Source organism: Xiphophorus couchianus, chromosome 3 (assembly GCF_001444195.1).
Source record: "Xiphophorus couchianus chromosome 3, X_couchianus-1.0, whole genome shotgun sequence".
Classification (NCBI taxonomy): domain Eukaryota; kingdom Metazoa; phylum Chordata; class Actinopteri; order Cyprinodontiformes; family Poeciliidae; genus Xiphophorus; species Xiphophorus couchianus.
Window position 1 is genome coordinate 1,175,496 of NC_040230.1, and position 23,940 is coordinate 1,199,435.

General features: G+C 40.1%; 2 protein-coding genes across 6 annotated transcripts; one reads left to right on the forward strand and one right to left on the reverse strand.

The window, feature by feature from the left end:
* Window positions 1-3,327: 3,327 nt before the first annotated feature.
* Window positions 3,328-14,758, reverse strand: psmc4 (proteasome 26S subunit, ATPase 4). Its single transcript, XM_028013174.1, has 11 exons — window positions 14,624-14,758; window positions 11,724-11,822; window positions 10,636-10,822; window positions 8,671-8,817; window positions 8,489-8,598; window positions 6,848-6,941; window positions 6,604-6,771; window positions 6,458-6,534; window positions 5,033-5,201; window positions 3,753-3,808; window positions 3,328-3,679 (listed from the first exon to the last, which is right to left on the reverse strand). Exons 1-11 carry the CDS (start codon window positions 14,729-14,731, stop codon window positions 3,566-3,568), a joined length of 1,329 nt encoding a protein of 442 aa, XP_027868975.1. The 5' UTR covers window positions 14,732-14,758; the 3' UTR covers window positions 3,328-3,565.
* A 740-nt stretch (window positions 14,759-15,498) lies between these two features.
* Window positions 15,499-23,231, forward strand: LOC114142360 (uncharacterized). 5 transcript variants are annotated; one of them, XM_028013604.1, is made up of 5 exons: window positions 15,499-15,727; window positions 15,835-15,866; window positions 16,013-16,159; window positions 19,457-19,792; window positions 20,669-23,231. In XM_028013604.1, the coding sequence occupies exons 3-5, from the start codon at window positions 16,057-16,059 to the stop codon at window positions 21,145-21,147; spliced, it is 918 nt and encodes a 305-aa protein (XP_027869405.1). In that variant the 5' UTR covers window positions 15,499-15,727; window positions 15,835-15,866; window positions 16,013-16,056; the 3' UTR covers window positions 21,148-23,231. The 5 variants fall into 5 exon arrangements, with proteins under 5 accessions (XP_027869405.1, XP_027869404.1, XP_027869403.1 ...); XM_028013603.1 differs by having other exon boundaries at window positions 15,499-15,866; XM_028013602.1 differs by having other exon boundaries at window positions 15,835-16,159.
* Window positions 23,232-23,940: the final 709 nt, after the last annotated feature.

Consider the following 23,940-nt stretch of genomic DNA (forward strand, 5'->3'; position numbering starts at 1 on the left):
ACTAAATGTTAAGTTAAAAAGCAAACTGAATATTTAGTTAGCAAGCTAAATGCTAAGGTTGCTAACTAAATATTTACTTAAACTACATATTTAGCTCCAAAGTAGTTAGTAGGCTAAATATTTATTTTCATGTTATTTGTTACTGAATTCACTCATTAATAAATATAAATAGTTCATGTAACAACTGAATTAAATGCTTTCACCTTTTTTACAACTTGGTTTATTATATATTTATTTCGTACTCGCTTTATTTTTGTCCAACAATTTGCTGTAATATTTTTTCAGTCTTCTTATTAACCATGTCAAATTATTGTAGAATATCATGTTTTAAAAACATTCTGTACAGATAATTTCTTTATCCCATTTGTCGTCCAGAGTTTAGTATTTTTCTTGATATTAACATCAGTTTTGGTCAGATTACAGTTCTTATTATACGTCAATAAATCCGTTTTATCATGTTTCCATGTAATCTTTATAAACTTCATCCCATCTCTGGGTTCCTGATGTCAGCTAATCTATTCCTTATTGATCTATTCATCAGATCTTGTATCATAGCTCTATATTGATTCTCATAATTTATAAATATGGGAAGATGATCCCATTAGTCATTAAAATTTCACCTAATAACATTCTGTCATCATTCCTAGTGTTGACAATTTCAATAATTAATTTCTGGCTTAGCTAGCAAGCTAACTATTTAGCCTCAAGCTGCATATTTAATTTCAAACTAAATATTTTTAGACAAAATCCTTCAAGATAAACATTTTGCTGCACAGCTAAATATTTATCTGGGATAAAGACAAGGATTTAGTGTAACTAAATATTTAACTCCATCTCAAGCTCAGAGAAATAAAAAACTAAACTCAAGTTTTCAGAAAAACCTTTTTTTGATGAAAGTATTGTTTCCTGATTGTTTTTGAGCTTTAATGAAAATGTGTTAAAATTATAGTATTGGGTAAATGGCAGAATTTCTTATAAACTTTTGATAGTCATAATAACATGGAAAGAAGTTTGTACCTCAGTAAAAACAATTAAATGTTTAATTTACTCATAAATTATGACTAATATTAATGGAAAACTACCCTGGTACTGGTCATTGCAGCAGATGTTCCAGTTCCAGCCACATTTAAAGCCCCGGCGTTGCTTTGTGCTGATGCATTGTCCGAGGTTCAAAAACAAATTGAGGACATTGTTTGGGGTGAAGTTACATCTGCCTGGTCGGCATGTTGAGCTCAGGAATGCTGATGGCTGCCTGGTGTTGGGCCAAACCTTGTATCGTTGAGCGCTTTCACCTTTTCCACACAATGCTGCCAGAGGAAATAACTTTTATTTACTTCTTTTTAATTAATTTGGTGAATCCTGTAGCAAACAACAAGGTTCAGAGTAAAAAACACAGAAGAGAAGTCAACCTTTGTACATTTCCTTTGTTTGAAGTTGTAATATTGCAACACTGGGTTTTACAGGGTCAAAGGTCATAGGAGGAGGATTTGAAAAGGAGTAAACAAGTTTGGCTTGCTGAAGCAGAAAGTTTGTTTCTCAAAACAAGATGGCTGCAGGGTTTAGGTTAACGAAGCTGCATCTGAATAAAGGACAAGACTTCTGAATGATGCACTAAGACACTAACTAACACTAAAATTAACTTTTATTTTCAGATAAACTGGACAAACAGCTTATATTGGATTCTACCTGCATGTTTCTGTGAAAATCTGCAGCATTTTAGATTAAAACCGTCTCGGTGCTGCCCTCTTTGGGTTGACCGGTGGTACTGCAGCTAAAATGTCCTATTGGTTCCCACTTGGTTGCGTCATTCAGGCTCAATATAAAACCATTTCACTCAGACACGCCCCCTGGTGGCGAGTCCGGAGATGGAACTCCAGACGAGCCGCTTTTTTAAGTCACTAGATTTGTCGCTGGTTGCTTTGCTGAAAAAACACTCATAGATTTGCGTGACTTTTAAATAGATTTATTGTTAATTTCCACATTTGTCTCTAAGGCGTTTTATATTTTTTTAAAGTTGCAACATGTGACAAATCTACTGATTTTGAAGGCACCGAATTTGTCGCAAGTCGTCCTGTTGGGAAAAAAAAGAAAAGAAAAAGATTTGCAAGAGATTGTGAAACGTTGGTAAAACAGTGACGTGCGGTCAGGGGAGGCAGGTGAGGCAGTGCCTCACCAGCCATCATGGAAAGAAAGAAAATATATAATCATAAAGTAATTTAAATTGTTATATTCATCCGGTGGTTTGTACTAAAAAATATTTATTTTTCATGTAGCTTCACCAATTTCGATTTTTATTTGTTCAAAATCGCTGAATTTTCTTATTTTCCCATTCAAATGCTTGGAAGCGATGCCGGTGAGGCAGCAGCGAGCTCTGCCTCACCTTGGATTGCGCAACCCCTGGCTCTGCGCTGGCTGCTAAGCGGAGAGAGCATGTTGCTGTACGGCGTCAATAAAATGGTTTAAACAAATTTAATATGTGAACTTATTTCCAATAGTTTAGCTTATGTATATAATGTACAGTGCTTTTTGTCACCAACTGTGTTTGTGTAACGTGTTTCGTGTAATGAGCGATTATAAACGGCAGAGAACAGGTTCGAGGTGAGGCAGGCAGTTCTCTTGCCTCATGGCAGGGGGCGCTCAAGATCCCAGACGTTCGTCTTGTTCACTCCTCAACTGCCGAGTAAGTGACAGCGAGCTAGGCTAAACGATTCGGGAAGCAAGTCAAGTGCAGCGATAGATTATAATAGAGATAGTGATTTTTTTCCTCTCGCTTATCCCGACTTTCGACATGGATGACTACATTACAACACTAAAAAAGTTTTCTCAAGTGGACTTTCAATCGAAGCAGGTAAGACAGTAATAACATTTATTTTGTTTTGTTTTTTAAGGAAATGTGTGTTTTGTGAGCTACAGTTTGTATGTGTAAGGATGCAGAAGTGAAACATAACCTGTAAACTGCTGTCAATCTATGCATCTATTTGCAAATCTGATTCTGATGACGTCAGTGCCTCACCAGCTATGAACCTCACCGCACGTCACTGTGGTAAAAACTGAATTGAAATCAGAGTTGGCCACCGGTTCATCCTGATTTCTCCTGGCTCCGCCCACTTTGCTGTTATTTGTCGTCCTGTTTGAGGCCTAGCTGCTCTTTCACAGGGTCGCTTCCACTTTAACGACCGTTAATCTCGGTGGTTTGATGATGCAGGTTTGTGTTTGTGAATCCTGGGATTAAATAACCAGTGAAACTCAGACGTTAATCGCCTGCTCTGACTGAACCCGCTTCATGAATCTCAGCTTTATTTTCTAAATAAAACACAGATCCTCTCCTGTTGTGGAAAACGTGTTTATTGTATTTCTTTATAGCAACACTTTGTTGAGGGAGAACATCCTATTTATAGGAAGCAGCAGAGGCTCAGGAGCGCCTCTCCCTGACGGTTGGGGGCGCCTCAGGGCTCAGACTGATCCGAGGTCAGGCCCGGCGCCACGACGACTAAATTTAGTCCAGAAAGACAGAATAGTGATGAATCCACGCAGACAGAAATCGATATCTGGAACCGCCGCCTCTCTACTTGTAGAACTCGTGCTCCTGCTCGTCCTTCTTGATCACCGTCTTGTAAGCTTTTTCGAAGTCTTTGGCGAGGACGATGTACCTGTTCTCCCGCACGGCCAGCATGCCGGCCTGAGGAAGAGGAGGAGAATGAGCCATAAGCCGACCTTTAACCTGGGAATGTAGAAGTGAAGGGTCAGCTCACCTCTTGGCAGATGGAGTTGATGTCCGCTCCAGAGATCTTGTCGGGTCGAGCCACATCTGAGCAGCAGTTAAAGATGAAACGGACGGAGGAGACGCGGCGGAGCCTGCCGGCAGCAGGAAGTGATGCGAGCGTCCGCAGGACGTAAACAAACCACCTGACCTCCACACACCTGAGGAAGACTCCGGTCGTCAGGTGTGACTTTCCAAACCGGAAGCAGAATGAACCGTGGAGCGTTTCATTTAATTATGACAGTAAAACCTTTAAACATTCACAGCCGTTCATCAGAAGTTTGACGTTTCCTTTCTAATCTGAACCTGCTTTACCTTCACATCATGCTGCGTTCACTGACCCTCCGTAGCTGGAAACCAGAGCTTCCCCAGCTCTGTTTTCTGCTTAAAACGTCTGCTGCCAGAGATAAACCTTTCAGGTGGTTAAGAGTCTTGAACTCTTACAGGTCTGATTTTTAAAGCGAGGTTCTGTGATAATTGATTTATTCAGTAAATCTGCATTAAAAAAACACATGATGCAAAATCCACTTTTTTAGCCCTTAAGAACATTTTATCATTTGAGTCTTGGAGAGAAGAAAAGGTGAATCTAGTCTCTCCTGCTGCAGTTTATATGTCTTAATATTCAGTTTCAATCTGTTCAGTTTTCTCTTTTCCACATTAAGATTTTTGATCTATTACGTCACAGTTTTTCCTGCCTAAGTGCTAAAAAGGGTCAAGAACGGCTAACGCTAAGGCTGGATGACCAAGTCTACCAGTGTTTACATCTTTATCCATTTGGGAATAAAAAAGGTTTCTGTGCTGCTACATGATCTGCTATCAAACTACAAAAATGACCGAAGGGGGCGGAGCTGGATGCTGTGCGACCTGGAAGTGCTTCAGCTGCATTTAAAGAGACGGAACCAAAACGAGTTGCTCTCTAACGCACCTCTGACCAGGAGTCAGGGAGGAGCCTGTGGATTAGTTCCAGTTTCCACTGGATGATTTAGAAAAGGAAGAATTAAAAGCGTGATGAGGTTCCTTTAAAATGTGACCCAAACGTTTCTATAAACCGTTACTTCTTTCATGTCATTGCTAACATGTTTTCATGCTGCTGAATATCTAAAGTGTTGTGTTACGAATATAATAAGATATAAGGTATCTGCATGAAATTATTCACACCCTGGCAGACCTGGACTCCACCAAGAAGTTCCTTCCTGACAGGAAATGAGACGAGCGTCTCAGAAAGACGATAAACGACTGACAAATGTCAGCCGAGGTGATTCAGAAGGATACAGTCCTCCAGGTCGACCTCCTCCGAGAGGTTCATCTTGCTGGTGATGGTGGAGAAGATGAGGCGTTTCTGCCGGCGGTCAGGCAGCGGGAACTCGATCTTCCGGTCCAGACGACCCGGTCGGAGCAGCGCCGGGTCCAGGGTGTCGGCTCTGTTGGTGGCCATGATGACCTGAGGGAGGGACAAACACAGCGACGGTGAAAAGGCTTCCAGGTTCACAGACTTTAAGAAGAGAACTAATTTTCTATTTTAAAGAATGGAAAAATGTGAAGTGAGTTGCTCTCTAAAGGGGATTTTATAGCACAATAAAGTAACTGTGTTACCTTCAGAGGTCAAATGTGACTTAAATTAGGAAGTAAAATTTAACGCCTTGAAATTGGGCCTCTGTCTCTTTAAGAACTGATGGATCTCAGAAACGCTGATTTTACATGATACTGCCCCTTTAACAACGCAGGATTTTCTTCTTCTCCTGTTGATCAGAACCCAGCTCGCTGTTTCTCTGAGCATTTAGTGACCTTGTAAGAAACAGAGGCGGGCAGCTGGCTTTTAAATGCCTCACCTTTAAAGAAACGGCCTGAACTCAACCAGCAGCGTCTTGTTTTTGAATTCAGGCGTTTCTGCAGCTTAATGACGATCATTTCCTGATCTTTTCACTGCGACTGGGAGAGAATCCGTCGTCGTCCTGCTGCTAGGCGCTGCAGGTCTTTTCAGGCGAGATAAGCTGCGATGACGTCAGCGTTCATTCATCAAGATGAAAGGTTCAGTTTGAGGCGGAGCAGCAACACAAGCGCCCAAAGAGATAAATGTGCCGTAAAACATGAAGCTTTTCACTCCTTTAAAGACCTTCTGTTGATGTATTTAATGTTTCATAACTAAATGAGAAGACGGACGTTTAGTGGCTGATTCTGATCTTCTGATTCCAGCTCTAACGCAGTGAGTTTGAAGATTCTTAGAAGCTTTTAATCCACCAGAAAACAACAAAAATAAGAATAAAATGTTAAAACTTTTCATTCTCTCTCTGTTTCTTTCTTCATAAAATTAACAGCTGGATCTGGCACTTTGCTTCGGCTGGACCTGAACCGCTGCTTCACCAGATCCACCAGGTTCTCTGGTTTCTATGGAAGCCCAAAAGGTCCAACAGAAAGTCATAATTACTCATTTTAAAGACAATTGTAACTTTTAGTCACAATTTCACATTTTAAAGTTAAAATCTTACATTACCATTTCAAGTTCTAAAGTGTTTGATCATTATTTTGCCTTTTGAAGTTCACATATAAATGTTACAGTCTTGAGTTTTAAATCCTAATTTTGAATTTCTAAGTCATAATTTTGAGATTTAGGTCCTACTTTAGAGTCTGTGGACCGACCGGACGATGCCTCACCTGCAGCTGACGGCACAGCTGCAGGTGAGCCGCAGCCGGACTCACCTTGACGTTGACATTCTGGTCGAAGCCGTCCATCTGATTGAGCAGCTCCAGCAGGATCCGCTGCACCTCCCTGTCAGCTGCAGGGAAACAGAGAGTCAGCCGCGGCCGGCCGCTGTCAGACTAACCCGGACGAAACGCAGCCTCACCGCCGGTCTGAGCGTCGAAGCGCTTCGTGGCGATGGCGTCGATCTCGTCGATGAAGATGATGGCCGGAGCGTTCTCCTTGGCCAGCCGGAAGACGTCCCGCACCATCCGCGGCCCCTCGCCCAGGTACTTCTGGACGAACTCCGACCCCACCACGCGGATGAACGCCGCTGCAGGAGAACAGGAAGTGACGTCAGACACGCAGCCAGCCGGCCTCCGGTGGAAGCACGGCGGTGGCGGCCTGACCTGTGGTGTGGTGGGCCACGGCCTTGGCCAGCATGGTCTTCCCGCAGCCGGGGGGGCCGTACATCAGGACGCCTCTGGGGGGGTCGATGCCGATCTGAGCAGATAAAGAGCCGGACGCATAAACTTTGGTCTCTAGTTCAACATTTCCTGGTTGAATCGTCTCCGTTTCTTTCCTCATAAAGTAAAAATCCAAACCCCTGCTTTCTGTGTTTATGAGAATTTAAAGGGCCAGCACTTTATTTTCCAGACACATAGTGTCATTTTATAGTAAACTTAACTATGTTACCTTCATTCGGTATAAAAATATGACTAAAAGTAAATTTGACTTCCTGATTTAACACCTTGAAATTGGGACTCTGCCTCTTTAAGAAGCTCCTCCTCTTTCTGAAGCTCCGCCTCCAGGAAGTCATCCAACATGGCTCCTCTATTAACCCTTTAATGTTTTCACCAGCACTGCTTTGAGCAGCAGCTCGTATAATGAGCTCAGTAGGTGTTTGCTAATCCTGCTGGCTAGTCTGAAGGAGCTGAGAGGAGGGGGGGTCGTGGGCAGAGTACCCAAAATTTTTACCAAAGTAAGAATAGCAGTACTTCAACATATTTTTACTCAAGTAAAAGTAAAAAATGTATTTGGTAAAAAGTCGACTCAAGTACTGAGTAACTAATCAAATGATCAATTATTTAATAATTAAAAATTACATCATCAGACATAAAAAAATATAAAGTTAAGTGGAAATGTTGGTATTTTAAAGACCAAAATGAAGATAATTAATATGAACAACATCATTGCTATAGTATAAGGCCAGTTTATTTCAGTATAAAACTGTGTTCTTGCATCATTATTATTATTATTCTGCCATTGGTTGAAAATGTTCTCAGAACAACAACATTATTGTTTATCGCATTAACTGGGACAATTTATGGCCCAGTAAAATGGACTATTGTGACAAATTTTACTGGAAAGTAAAAGTTTATTAGAGATCATTTTATGCCAAAACCGTCAGTTTTAACTACAAATTAAGCGCTCATGATGACCGTAACACAAATGTTACTGAACAAACTTCCACAAGCGAAGAGAAAGCAGACGCCGATGAGAGGAAAGATTAATTTGGTGTGTGGAAGTGGTTCGCGTATCTAAGATCTGATAAACTTCAGCGCGTTGCAAAATGTGCCGCAGAGTCGTGCCGACCAGCAGCAGGAACATCGAATCAGTCGCACAATCTGAAGCATTTCCACTCCACAGATTATCAGTCAGAAGATGAAGAACAAACATGGCCCTGTGAATGCACCGATCCACCGTTTTCACTTTCTGTACCGCTTTAAAATGGACCGATCTGACACAGAAAAACAGCGGAACTGATTTAAAACATTCCTTTTCTTAAACACAGACATAAATGTATTTAAGTGTGCAGCAACAGTTCAGCTCAATTAAAAACAGCAGCAGCTTCACAAGCTGGTCAAACATGGAAAAACATCTTCAGTCTGTTCAGACAGTGGGAAATAAATAATAAAGACACTGAAACTGACAAAAACAACAGATTCATGACCAAACAGTAGGAATAAACAGCAGCAAACCTTTGTAAAGTTTATAAGAGGCTTAAATGTCATTTTAAAGCATCGTTTAGTGAGAACCCGGATCCTGACCTGCTTGTAGAGCTCAAAGTGAGTCAGTGGCAGCTCCACGGCCTCCCGGACCTCCTGCTTCTGGATATCCATGCCCCCGATGTCTGCGTACATCACGTCCGGCTTCTGGTCTGTGGGTGCAAAGCACACAGAGTCTAAGGTCCGGTCCGGTCCGGCTCGGCCCGGTCCGGTCCGCAGCGTACCTGACGTCAGCATCATGATGCTGCTGTCGGCCTCTGGAGGAAGAACGTCCACCAGCGCGTTGCTGTGCTTGTGCAGAGCCACCGAGGCGTTGGGCTTCAGCAGCTCTCGGTCGATGGTGCTCAGGATGCGGACATAATAGTTGGACCCTGAATGCAGCACAGAGCCGAACGCTTAATAATTAAAACATAAACTCTTACATAAAACCTTTAAAACACAAATTCAATACATATAAACCACCCACAGTTGACACTAAATATTCAGCAACTTAGTTTTATTTCAGGAAAACTAAAATGTTTTTGATCTTGAGTCATTTTAAGAGTTTAAAGTTTCTCCTTCAGCAGATTCAACATGTCTAGAAACATAAACTGAAGAATATTTGAGCTTGAAGAGGAAAAACAGGAACTGAATACTAACAATGTTCTGATTCTCTGATGGTTTCAGGCTCTTTTAAAATACAGTTATGTAAACAACACGACTTTAGCGCCCCCCACAGGCCAGAACGCAACTGCACAGGAGCTTGATTTAAAAAAAAACATATTCCTGTTTTAAAAAAAAAAAATTTAATGAAAAAAGTGACTTTTTAAATGGATGAATAAATAAGAGAAAATATTTAAATAAACTAATACAACACTAAAAGTAATTTAGATAAATAATAAAAATGAGGTAATAAAAACATGTTTCATTTAAATCTGGATTTTCCAAGAAAAATTAAAAATAAAAACAGAAAAGTAAAAAAAATAAATTAGTAAGTAAAAATGAATGAAAAATGTGTTTACTTTGAAACAGGATTTACCAAACTCTCTCAAAATCATTGGCCCATAGAAAACAGCTTTTTTTTCTTTGCTAAAAATCCTGAAAGTTTGCAGTACATATATTTTAAAATCAAAACTAAAAATGTATATTTTAGTTAAGCTAATAAGATAGATTTCTTGCAGAAACAGTGAAGTGTATGTCATAATAGAGCGAAAATGTTTAAGGGTTTTGGATAATTTCCACAGCCAGATTCTTTTGGGTTTGATTGAAAAAAATAAATAGATTTTGTTTTTTCTCAGGATTTGTGTCTTTGAAAACAACTGCTGTATTTAGCAATAAATTACCGTATTTTCCGCACTATAAGGCGCACCTAAAAACCTTCAATTTTCTCAAAAGTCGACAGGGAGCCTTATAATCCGCTGCGCCTTATATATGGACCAATACTGAACCACAACAGGTCTCACAACTACGGTAAGCAGCCGCCGACTTCATTTCCCCCGTAGAAGAAGAAGCGCGCGGTGCAGGCTGGGTTTTGTGTAAAGAGCCCAAAATGGCTCCTATTAAGAGACAAGCTTACGATGCAGTTTAAGCTGCAGGCGATCAGTGACGCAGTAAAACACGGGAACAGAGCAGCAGCAGAGAATTTAACATGAACCAATCAATGGTTATAGTGGAAGTGGATATAATTGTGATTTGATTTACCGTAACAGCATCAGACTGTTTTTTACGTGTTTATTGAATCGAGGAAAACTTCCCCTCCACTATATGTTACACCTTGCTGTTGTTAAAAGATAAACTGTGTCACCAAAATACCACGTCACTGACTTTACCTCAGGAAAATAATAAAACAGCTGTTTATTCATTTTGGGAATGAACAGAGTTTTCAGAACGCTGGTTTGTAATTTATTAATAAAGTTTGACTGACCTATCTGACTGTTTTGTTGACATTCCCTTTAGCGCAGCTCCATCTAGTGGATGCATAATGTAACTCCAGCCTCTACTGTAGCGGCTATTCTATGAGCCTTATGTGGAAAATACGGTACTGAAAAGCAGAAAAGTTAGAAAAGTTACTGTTGAACAGCGATGTGGAGCCAAACCCTGACAAACGCTTCACTGAATTAATGCGTCTCGTGTCACCCTTCTGTATGCAGCCGACTGATCTCATGCTGAGCTGGAGGAACATCACAGCGATGCGGTCCGGACCCGGATACCTGTGGTGGAGCCAACGATGGCCGTGTTCTGGTCCACGGCCTCCAGGAACTGGCCGATGACCAGAGGGATGCTCTGGATCCTCTTCACCTCCTCCTGGGCGTGCAGGAACTCCTTCTTCAGGTTCTTCTGCTCATCCTTAATGTACTCCTCCTGCACCTCCAGGAACTCCAGCTCCTGCTGCAGCTTCTGCACACACACACACACACACACACACACACACACACACACACACACACACACACACCATTTGTTTATTTGGCTATTCTTCCTGGGGTCCAGGTCAAAGAGCGGCGCACCAATTGCAGTTTTCTGAACGATCACTAATCATTGATCTTCAGAAAGCCTGACCTTCTGATTCTAGTTTTGAAAATTCAATGTTTTGCCTGGAAAGTCGCCAAATAAAGCAAGAAAGTTGCTGAGTTGGCAACAGTGGGGTGACTATTGTTAACTGTCAGGCAAACCTCTCCCTGCAGTGGCTGAGTTTTAAACCTTTGCTGAGGAAGATCAGATCAGCTTCACCACCGATCACTGATCTCTCAAAACAAAGGAAATCGGCACTGATAAGATCAGGGCACCACTAAAAACATTTATTACAAAAACAGTCACACACACTTAACATTAGTAACATAGTATATTGATTCATAAATGTACAATCATAACACTTTGTATAATAAAATAATTAAGAACTCTTTTTAAAGCTCTGGCATTTGTTTTAATTTCTCTAAAAATAGGAAGTTTTTTGTCCAGCGTTTCTGTTTCATGTTTTAAAAAGTGACTTGTATTAAAAGTTTGGCTAAATAGAAGTTGATGATGTAAAAAAAAAAAAAAGCCTAAAGGGAAATATCTTACCACTCTAATGCTTTGAACAAACTGGAAATATTTGTATATTTGGAACAATTCGGTCCAAGATGAGCTGCCCCATGTTGGACTAACAGCAGCAATGAACAACACTGTGGCACAAGACAGACGTGGTACTGATTTAAGGGACTTATTTTAAGGTTTAATGTAAACATCTTTTTATAACTAATATTTGTTTCAGAGATGATTTATTCATCGTCTCTCCCGGACAGACAGAGAAGCAGGAGACCTTATATCTGGTGTAGAGATCCTCCAGGTCCTCTGGTTCTGGAGCCAGGAAGGACAGGCCGGTCTGGGGCCTGGAGCTCAGGATGGAGGGAAGCTCCTCCTGTCAGGGGTCCAAACACACACACAGAGTCACAACAACACACACACACACACACACACACACAGAGACAGAGTCACAACAACACACACACACAGAGACAGAGTCACAACAACACACACAGAGTCACACCAACACACACACACAGAGACAGAGTCACAACAACACACACAGAGTCACAACAACAACACACACACACACACAGAGACAGAGTCACAACAACACACACACACAGAGACAGAGTCACAACAACACACACACACACACACAGAGTCACAATACACACACACACAGAGTCACAAAACACACACACACACAGAGTCACACCAACACACACAGAGACAGAGTCACAACAACACACACACACACACACAGAGTCACAATACACACACACACAGAGTCACAACAACACACACACACAGAGACAGAGTCACAACAACACACACACACAGAGACAGAGTCACAACAACACACACACACAGAGACAGAGTCACAACAACACACACACACAGAGACAGAGTCACAACAACACACACAGAGTCACAACAACAACACACACACACACACAGAGACAGAGTCACAACAACACACACACACAGAGACAGAGTCACAACAACACACACACACACACACAGAGTCACAATACACACACACACAGAGTCACAAAACACACACACACACAGAGTCACACCAACACACACAGAGACAGAGTCACAACAACACACACACACACACACAGAGTCACAATACACACACACACAGAGTCACAACAACACACACACACAGAGACAGAGTCACAACAACACACACACACAGAGACAGAGTCACAACAACACACACACACAGAGACAGAGTCACAACAACACACACACACAGAGACAGAGTCACAACAACACACACAGAGTCACACCAACACACACACACAGAGACAGAGTCACAACAACACACACACACACACACACACACACAGAGTCACAAAACATACACACACAGAGTCACACCAACACACACAGAGACAGAGTCACAACAACACACACACACAGAGACAGAGTCACAACAACACACACACACAGAGTCACAAAACACACACACACATAGTCACAAAACATACACACACACAGAGTCACACCAACACACACAGAGACAGAGTCACAACAACACACACACACAGAGTCACAAAACATACACACACACAGAGTCACACCAACACACACAGAGACAGAGTCACAACAACACACACACACAGAGACAGAGTCACAACAACACACACACACAGAGTCACAAAACACACACACACAGAGACAGAGTCACAACAACACACACACACAGAGACAGAGTCACAACAACACACACACACAGAGACAGAGTCACAACAACACACACACACAGAGACAGAGTCACAACAACACACACACACAGAGACAGAGTCACAACAACACACACAGAGTCACAAAACACACACACACAGAGTCACAAAACACACACAGAGACAGAGTCACACCAACACACACAGAGTCACAAAACACACACCAATAAGGAAAAGCTCACTTTAAATAATTCAAGGTAATGTATATTTGTCTAATTTGACCTTATGTGAAATATTCTTTTAGTTTTATTGCTGTCATTTTGTTAAACAGTAAGGAATTGATTAAAGTATAATTTATTAAAAACAACTAAATCTTCTTTGGGTTTTATATATTTGTAGAGTCAGAATCTCACTGTTATCTAATCTGCAAATGTATCATCTCATCATTAGGAAACTTAAACTGGCTCCTCGATGTTGCTTCAGCTTAATGCAAGTATAGAAGAAACTCAAAAGAATGAGTCAGAATAAAGTTTTTGTTAATCTATAACTAACTTGAAACGTTTCCTATAGTATTTTAAATATGAACATGTTCTACAAACGGGTACAGAATTGATCTAAAAACACTTAGTAGCTTAATAAGAAAATAATCCAGAAGTATCAGGAAATACAGAGTGAAAAAATGAAAAGCTGATCCCTGTAAGCATTTTATGTAAGTATTGGTTTGTTAAAGAGTCACAACAAACGGTGGAAAACGTAGCGAAACGTTTTTAATATTCAGTTTAGTCTAAAGACAGATCAACAGTCATCATAAAACGGTTCATAAAAAAAGGATCTAATTTATGTACAGAAGAGACTGCAGCAGCCATCCTTTGGTAAAACTATTAAATGATGCAACGACAGAAATAGAACATTTTATGATTAACTTAATGTGGTGATTATCAAAAATGCTGCTTCATTTTTGTTTTTCTTATTTTTAGAATTTATTTATGATGCTGCTGGTAGTCAGTTAAAAAGATTGCACAATTATTTCATTGTTTATACATAAACAGGATCATTTTTACAGCTTACATATAATTTTCAGACAGATTTTCATGATGATTTCACAGAGACCTATTTAGGTGGTTAGCAGTCAGCTAACGTTAGCAGCTCAACATGATGAACCACAGCACCAAACAGCAGGGCCGACGAGCAGAAATGCAACAACGAACATCCGTAAAATATTAACACAAATACATAATCCGGTTTTATATATAAGTTCGTCACAACCGTAAAATAAATTACTTTTATTTCTCTCTAGACGGGATGCTAACGCTAACAGCAGCCGCACCGAGCAGAGAATGAATTGGCAGGTTTTCCGAGTAAGCTGCTTTAAAGAGCTAAAAAAACAAAGAAAATCGACCTTAAACTAAGTCTGAAGAATATACTCCAGAACACATTACTTCACTAAAGTATGTTATTAAAAGTAAACAGTATAACAAAGGCTAAAACCTGATCTTACCGGGCTCTTTTCTACAACAACGCAGTCCTCCATATTAAAATTCTCTAGTTTGACGCGTTGACGTAATGCGTCAGCATCAGGGTTTATGGGTAATGGAGTTTCTTCCATCCGCTCGGAGTGTTTCCAGGCAACTAACGTCACTAACTGGTGGAAAGTCCTGGTGGAAAAGCACATGAACGTTTGAGGAGCATGTAAAACTAGACTGAATTTATTAAATATCAATAAAATAAAAATAAAACATTAATTATGATTAACTTACATTATTTTGTTTTACATGACTTTTTTATGATTCACTTGTCATCTGTTATCATTATTTTCACATAAAAATATATATGTCCAGAAGAAGAGCAGCTCCAAGGCAAAACGAGCTAAGTCGGCGCCCTAAATATTAAGGATTTGTAACATAAACTTTTTTGGAGTAAATATCCATCTGTCATACAACTAAAGTTGGTTGAAATTCTGCATTTACAAACTATTGAATCCATTTAAGGCTCATCTTTGGTTAATAAATAACGACACTGACGAAAAAAAGTATTTGGAGAAATAAAGGGACAAAAAAATCCCCAAAAGACTGAAACTATTTGTGGTACAATAGAGAGTTTCTGTTTCTTGGAAGTAAAAACAGTTCAAACTACATTTACAACTTCAGTAAAGCATGATGGAGGTTGTATTATGATGTGGGCTGCAGCACATGTAGCTACATGTAAACACATAAAACATACTGCTGTATAAAACATACAGCACAACACAACAGTTGCTCTTCATGACTAAACTTGTTAAGTAATGTGAGAGACTGATGGATTTTTCCAGTTTTTAGTATTATTTTTTAAGGGTAGGCGTAACGTGTTAAACAACATCCTGTTGAAGAGCGAGCGGTGGTCTGCACCTCTGCAGCGCTCAGCAGCTTGCTCTGGTCGCTACCGTTACTCCGGATTATCAGCAATAAGTCAGTTGTCTTGGAAACCTGTCACCTTGAGGCGGAGCAACGGAAAAAGGCGTCCAGAGGCAGAGTAAATGTGTGAGAGACTGGTTTCAGCAGAACTAACTTCAGGAGACCGTCGCTGAAATCATTACAGAGAAGAACACCTGATCAGAGCTCAGCAGGTGAATAATCACCAGCCTTATGTTTTAAAGTTCAGATTTCATTAAAAAGAACAGGGAGCAGAAAATTTTTATTTTTATTCCCATCTGTTTTTTTTTTTCTTCAAAAGACTTTTGGTGCAAATCAGAGAGAAGAAGAACCGTAAGCCAACAAATGCTTCATTAGGACAGAGGAAAGGGGGTTTGCTAAATGCAAAGTTCACCACATCCTGTTTGGGTCTTTTTCTGGCATTTTCAGTTTCATCTGCGTGATGAACTCTGTCTGAAATCCTCCGTGTCTCTGCTTAGGTTTGGAAGTAAAACCCGGCTGAGTGAGCGGTCCTGTCAGGAAGATGGAGTGTCCTCTTTCTCTTCGCCTCTCTGCAGCAGCAGGAAACATGCAGGGTTTCAGCCGCTGTGGGAAGATGTTGCTGCATGTCTGCTTCATGGTCTCAGGTAAAAATAAACCTCAGCTCAGCGTTAATTAAAGGAAATCAGACAATATGTTCCGCTCTTCAGCATCTCCAATAGATTTAAATAAAGAAGAATCCTTATTTGTCAGCCATAACAGAATAATGTCATTTGGGTCATGTTTGGCTGATGCACTGTAAAAAGAGAAAATAACAGAAAACTAAAGGAAATGTTCAAGTTTTGGACTTTAACTCAACAATTTCATCTTTGGAGAAGATGCTAATTATGTAAAAACCCATTTGGGGGAAAATTCCTGAAATTATTCTAGTGTTTAGTTTTCATTTTATTTATCCAACAGTTAATGCTAACAAGAGATTCCAAAATCATTTTAATCAAATTAAATAAATGCAAAACATTCCTAACAAAATCAGAAACCAACTCCAAAAATGGGTTTTCACAACAAAAGAAAGAAAAAAACTTTAGACATTAAAGTACTGAGAACTCAATAAATAATGTAAAAAAACTACCTCGGTTTTCTGGATTCATTAAAATTGTTTCAAGTTTTCACAACTTAAAATATTTTTCCAACCAAAAAATAGGAAGTTTCTTTTCTAACTGTAAGTAAAGTTTCAGAAAGAAAATCACAGCAGGAGTTTCTTTCAGACTTCATAATTCATTTTATTTCTGTTGTTTTGTTTATTTATTTTGAACATTTAAAATGTCTTCCAGCTCCAGTCTAAAATGTTCATCAAATTTTAAAGGTTATAGATCTTTGAGAATACCATATTATTGAAAATGGTCTCAAAACAGCAATAATTGATCACAGATGCAGTTTGATTTGGCAGGCTGAGCTTTATGGGCCGGGTTTTTCTGACTTCTGCTCTGGCTGCTGACGCTGTAGCGTTTGTTTATGCGTTTAAAGTTTTTATGGGAGAGAAGACATTTTGAATAGTTTGAGGCTTTAGTGGCACCACAAAACGAAGAAGGTGCTGTGTGAAGCGAAAGCTCGTTACCCACCGGGGCCCAAACGCACCAGCCGGCTGGGAAAGTCCCCAGTGGCCCCGATTACCAGTCTGCTCCTGCTCTGAACCGCAGTTCCACTCCAACACCAGCAAATTTATTAAAGTGATAATATATGAATGATGATGCAGTGGGATTGTCTGTTCATGTTATTCTCTATGGGAAGATATAACAGTCATAAATAACCTATTTACATTGTGCCTATAACAGTTTGAATTTCAAAAACTATTAAAAAACATAATAAAAAATGCCTCTGTAGATTTTTCACCTAACTACACCAGAAATACAGCAGATAAAGCATATTATTGCTGCTTTTTAAATCTTTTAATCCTACAGATATATTCAGTGTCATTCGGTCCTCAGGTGAGGCAGGCGGTCATGAAGAGAGAAGATGAAACAAAAACATGTGCTGGACAATGCAGCCGTGATTCATTTAAAATTTCCACAGAAAAAATCTCTGTCCCACTTCATGTTTCTTTTCAGAGCGAAAGTCTCCTTTCCTGTTTTTCAAACAGTTTTTGTTCCTGGATTCATTTTGACTTTATAATAATCTGATGGAGACCTCGTTTGTTCATATTTTCCCTCCAAGAGGTCAACATTTCCACGTTAAAGCCATTCTCATCACTTGTCCAGACTTTCTGAATGAATTTCTTTGGTCTTCAGGCTTGTTTTAGTCTACAGATACATTATGTGTTTTAAAATAATCAGTGGAATCAAAACAACGTAAAAATAATGGGAGAGAACATCACAATTAAGGTGCAACAGCTGAAATTAGAAGTAAAATAACTTTCTGAGATTAGAATTTAACTAACACTATATTCCTGAAATCTTTCTGATTTCAGGAATATTTTCATCAGTGATTCAACTGTAAACATCTTTAAATTAACCATAATCTTAATCTTGACATTTTAAAGGAGTAACATACAGTAGGAAAAGATTTGGGCTAAGAACAGATCCCTGAGGGACACCATGAGGCAGATCTGATGGATCAGAAATCATTTCATTAATGCAGGTCCTGAAGGATGAAAGATAGGATTTAGATGTGTAGTGTACCCCAAAAGTGTGCTTGCTTATTACTTATAAATAATAAGTCAGAAATGTTTTATTTCTCTTACCTTTCAGGACTTTTGTATTATTCACTGTAATCTGCATAAATATCAGAAATCGTGCTGAAGATTTAATCTCGAGACTTCTTCATTCCTGATTTTCTTCAATCAGGTTTTATTTCCAAACATTTCAAAACTAAATATGTAAAATCTGCATTAAAGTTCACGTTTAACCGGCTGAATTTAGGGATTTATTCCATTTCTTGGTTTTCCCTCAGATGCAGCTTTTCTGCTCTGTTTTCTCCAGACTGGGGGGGAAAGTCAGATTCTGCTAAACTCTGACCGTTAGAAACTGGCTCCCAGGATGAGTGTTGCTCACCACAGGATGCTTGTTCCATGTCAGCTTACACCACATGTGTGAAACTCAAGGCCCAGGGGCCAAATTTGGCCCGGCATAGCTGCTTATGTGGCTCTTTAAACTCCACATTACATGAATTAGTCCCTTGGGGTTTTCACAAATCTGAAAAAGTTATACAAAATCCACACAAAGTCAGCAGGTCCCCACATTTTGTTCTGATTTTTACTGCAAAGTTTTCTTAAAATTGGCCAAAAACATTGGGTTTAAGTGATTGCTGTCTCAGCCTTACTTGATGTCAAGCTGTAGTCTGTGAGCAACATGGTGAGTGAATAAAAAGTCACATTTAGCATCAAATATTCCTAAATTAGCACCACAAAATCTGAGATTTTGATTGGAAAAAACACACAAAAACATTTTTTAAAAATCCTGTAAGGAATAACCAGGATTAATTTTAAGAAACTGAATACTGAAACAAATGCTATTCATCAATATTTTAGCAGCTTAGTGGGTTTTATTAATACATTCTGGCACAACTGGCCCTTTAACAACATTCAGATTTTTGATGTGACCCAAAATGAAAATGAGTTCGGCACCGCTGGTTTGAACCAAACCGACCCAGAAATAGGTGTTCATTTCCACTGCGGGTTTATTTTACGTCCTTGTTTCTCAGTAGAGCTCTTCAGCTTCAGTTGTGGTCACTGCTAATGGCAGAGCTAACATTTGGCTTTCCATTTTAGCTAACTTTAAATTAACTTTAAAGTTAATTTAAAGTTTCCTTAAATTAACTTTTCCAGACCATTTCCAAAGCTCTAACATACTTGGCTGTTTTGTTAACCTCCAGTTGAGTAAAGATGCTGCTTTTTAAGTTTTCTAAAGGTTCACAACCACCGCTGCTCTGTTTCCGTCCTTGTTTCTCAGCTTGCTGTGGTGGTTTTCCTGCTGCTGTGGCCGAGTTCTCCCTGTGGCAGCCTGCGGTGGTCGCCGGCCCGCTGGGCCACAGCGTCCTGCTGCCCTGCCAGCTGCAGGACTCCCAGCGTGAGAAGCTCCTCAACCGGCCCGTCCTGTACTGGGAGGTCCATGGGAAACAGCTCCCGTTTAACGAGAACAAAACCTCCGCCAGTCCCAACAAATGTATTGAGCTGTCGGAGGTGCGGTGGTCCGACGGCGGGACGTACGAGTGCAAACTGTCCATCAGGACCGACAAGAGAGGAAGCTTCAGGCTGAAGGGAAACAAAACCACGCTGATCGTCCACGGTAGAGTCCCAACCTCTCTGCTGCCTAAGAGAAGGACGTTTGTTTTCGGCAGGATTTTATAGAAATGATGAGTTTTAACGAGGCTGACAGAGCAGCCGGGCGAATTACAGACAGAAATATGAGAATGAAGAAAACAGATTCCTGGTGTCCTGAATTTAAGATTCAATCATCTGCTGATGAATTAAAGCAGGGGTGTACAAAATGCGGCACGGGGGCCATACATGGTCCTTGGACTTATTTTTTAGGGCCTCAATCTGCAGCTCAAGACTGACATTAAACTTTTTATTTATAATCAGGGTAAAATTAATACAAACATGATTTTCTTGCAATGGAAAACATTAAGTACGACACAAAGCTTTTCAAATTAAATTCAATATTTTATTTGAAAATAATGTGTTGATCTCAGAGGGAAATTAAATGTTGTAACTCAAATTAATTCAGATTCTTCAGAGAGTTATTGCAGAAAATAATGACTGTTGGTATCATGTTATTTATAATAACTAGAATTATATTTATCCAGACACTTTAACTGAAAGGTCGACTTGTTTAATTTATTAAACTGGGCTGAATATAGCAAACGTTTTGAAATAAAATGACAAAAATTCTGTTTTAAAAACACAGAATAAATTTGTGAAGTTGAACCAAAACGAATTTGACGACTAGAAATTTTTCCGTAAATACATCAAACGTGAAGAAATTTCTTCCCTTTGAATCTAGAATGGATAAAATTACTTTTCTATAAAAAATGTATCTGAAGTTTGTACACCCTGAATTAAAACCTAAAACACATTTTAAAAAACCTTTTTACCTAAATCACAGAGAAAACAGAGGGAATCAACTGAAGTTCATCTTAAAAGCAACAGTGTGTCATTTCAGATGCCATGACCTTTGACCTCTGCAGCCGCCATGACTCCCTGCTGCGCTGTGAGGTCACCGTGTCGCACGATCCGGGTTTGACTCTGACGCTGAGCAGAAACGACTGCGTCGTGCAGAGCTCCGCCCCCTCAGAGCGCCGCGCCGCCAACGGCACCGTCACTCTGGCTGCAACCGTCCCGCTGACCGGCAACGGGCAATATGGCTGTCAACTGAAGCTGCACGACGTCCTGATAACCAGCAGCAACTTCCACAGCCAGCAGGCGGGTAGATATCAGCCTCAAGCTGAATCCTTCAGCAAAACAGGAACCAGTTCCATCAGAATATTAAAGCTACATGCAGGTTATAAGATGTTTTTCTGTCTAATGCAAAAACGGTTTAAAATTAAAACAATCTGGCTACAGGAAATGGGATCATTATTATTTTTCATTTCAGCAGCTGGAGAAGCTGGAAAAGATGCAACATCAACATGTAATTCTTAGCAACTTTCACTTTTCTTCCTGCTGAAATGGTCATTTTCTAGGAGCCGTAGTTAAATTCCCAGGATGCCGTAGTTTCAGCTGTGTGTTTCTGTGAGCAGTAGTTAAATTCCCAGGATGCCGTAGTTTCAGCTGTGTGTTTCTGTGAGCCGTAGTTAAATTCCCAGGATGCCGTAGTTCCAGCTGTGTGTTTCTGTGAGCAGTAGTTAAATTCCCAGGATGCCGTAGTTCCAGCTGTGTGTTTCTGTGAGCAGTAGTTAAATTCCCAGGATGCCGTAGTTCCAGCTGTGTGTTTCTGTGAGCAGTAGTTAAATTCCCAGGATGCCGTAGTTTCAGCTGTGTGTTTCTGTGAGCAGTAGTTAAATTCCCAGGATGCCGTAGTTCCAGCTGTGTGTTTCTGTGAGCCGTAGTTAAATTCCCAGGATGCCGTAGTTTCAGCTGTGTGTTTCTGTGAGCCGTAGTTAAACTCCCAAGATGCCGTAGTTCCAGCTGTGTGTTTCTGTGAGCCGTAGTTAAATTCCCAGGATGCCGTCGTTCCAGCTGTGTGTTTCTGTGAGCAGTAGTTAAATTCCCAGGATGCCGTAGTTTCAGCTGTGTGTTTCTGTGAGCAGTAGTTAAATTCCCAGGATGCCGTAGTTCCAGCTGTGTGTTTCTGTGAGCCGTAGTTAAATTCCCAGGATGCCGTAGTTCCAGCTGTGTGTTTCTGTGAGCCGTAGTTAAATTCCCAGGATGCCGTAGTTTCAGCTGTGTGTTTCTGTGAGCAGTAGTTAAATTCCCAGGATGCCGTAGTTCCAGCTGTGTGTTTCTGTGAGCAGTAGTTAAATTCCCAGGATGCTGTAGTTCCAGCTGTGTGTTTCTGTGAGCCGTAGTTAAATTCCCAGGATGCCGTAGTTCCAGCTGTGTGTTTCTGTGAGCAGTAGTTAAATTCCCAGGATGCCGTAGTTCCAGCTGTGTGTTTCTGTGAGCCGTAGTTAAATTCCCAGGATGCCGTAGTTCCAGCTGTGTGTTTCTGTGAGCAGTAGTTAAATTCCCAGGATGCTGTAGTTCCAGCTGTGTGTTTCTGTGAGCAGTAGTTAAATTCCCAGGATGCCGTAGTTCCAGCTGTGTGTTTCTGTGAGCCGTAGTTAAATTCCCAGGATGCTGTAGTTCCAGCTGTGTGTTTCTGTGAGCAGTAGTTAAATTCCCAGGATGCCGTAGTTTCAGCTGTGTGTTTCTGTGAGCAGATGAGCGGCGCCGGTACCCGGAGCCGTGGCTCCTCTACGCGGGCCTCCTGCTGGTGCCGGCCCTGGTCCTGCTGGCCATGTCGGCGGCCATGTTGATGTGCAGATGAGCTCTCCGGTCCTCCAGGTCTCCCAGATCTACTGGACCCGCACGCAGCTCTTCAGGTGGGATTCACATCCCCTCGTTTCCATGACAACCAGCAGGACATGTGGGAGGTTTCTGAGTCTGGACCGGAGGATCAGAACTGGTTTGATGTGAATCCCAGCCCGCTCGTCTTGGTTCCTCTTCCTCTGGACTCACGTTTAGTTTCTGTGAAACTGTTAAGTTAAAGTTGTCATTAAAAACTTTAAGAAATAAAACTTTTCTCTCTTCATTTCAAACGTTCTGGTTGGTTTTATGGTTATTATGTTCATTTTTTATTGAATGAATTTTTTGTTTTAAGCAAAAAACATTTTTATATTTTTATTCATGGATGTCTGCTTGTTTTCCAGCCCCACAGCATGATACTGCCACCTCCAATAACCAGTTTCATTCTTTCATAAAGTTTTCCTGTTATTGTGGTGAAACAGCTCCATTTCTGCCTCGTCTGACCTTTGAACTCTCCAGAAGGTTTTCTGTTGGTCCAGTGTTTTCTCTCTGGACATTTAGTCCAATTTTACCTGAGACACATTGACAATAAATACTTAAAGTACTGACCAAAATAAAATACCAGAGGAAGACATGGAGAAAGCTGCTCAGCTGTTAGCTGAAGGGTCTGATGTCACTGAGAAGGTTATAAAAAACAAATCAACTGTTTTTACATTGTTGTATTATTGGTTAAGAGATGCCCGTTTTATTTATTAAATAAAACTTCCTGTTTGATTGAAGGATCTAGAAATGTTGCCTGATTTCAAAACTTTGGCCAAAGTGTGTGGAAAAATGTTTGTAAAGTTACACTGTAAAATATTAACTGCAATATTTTTGGTTTATGTTATAAAGAAAAAAATGTGGGAGAAATACACATAACAACCACAAGCAAAAATAAAATGGACTCTCAGTCTGTTAACAAAATAAAAGCACTTGAATAAAAAGAAATAAAAATACATTTTAAAAAAGAGTACAGATTATGAAGTCTGTATTGCCCTTCAATAATCAATCAATCAATCAGATTTAGATAGAAAAGATGGGCAATAGTTCACTCTGTCTTTCACTAAGACATGAGGAATGGAGGCTCAGTGGATTTGAGCCGTTTTTATCAACAGAAAGAGAAAAAGGCAGAAAGAAACGATAAAACGAGGTCGATAATGTTCATTTATAATCCGATTAATTGATTTATTGGTAATCACGACAGGCTAGGTGTTCATTTTTCAAAGCCATATTTTCATCATTTTATTAATACATTTATAAATATCAGCGTTCCAAAATACATATTTACTTAACAGGTTTCAAATGAAATATTTAGTTAGAAAGCTACATATTTAGTTTTCAACTAAATGTTTAGTCCCAAACCAAATATTTATTTTTCAAATGTAACATTTAATTTCTACACTAAATATTTAGCTCAGACCTTAATATTTAGCTATTTAACTAAATATT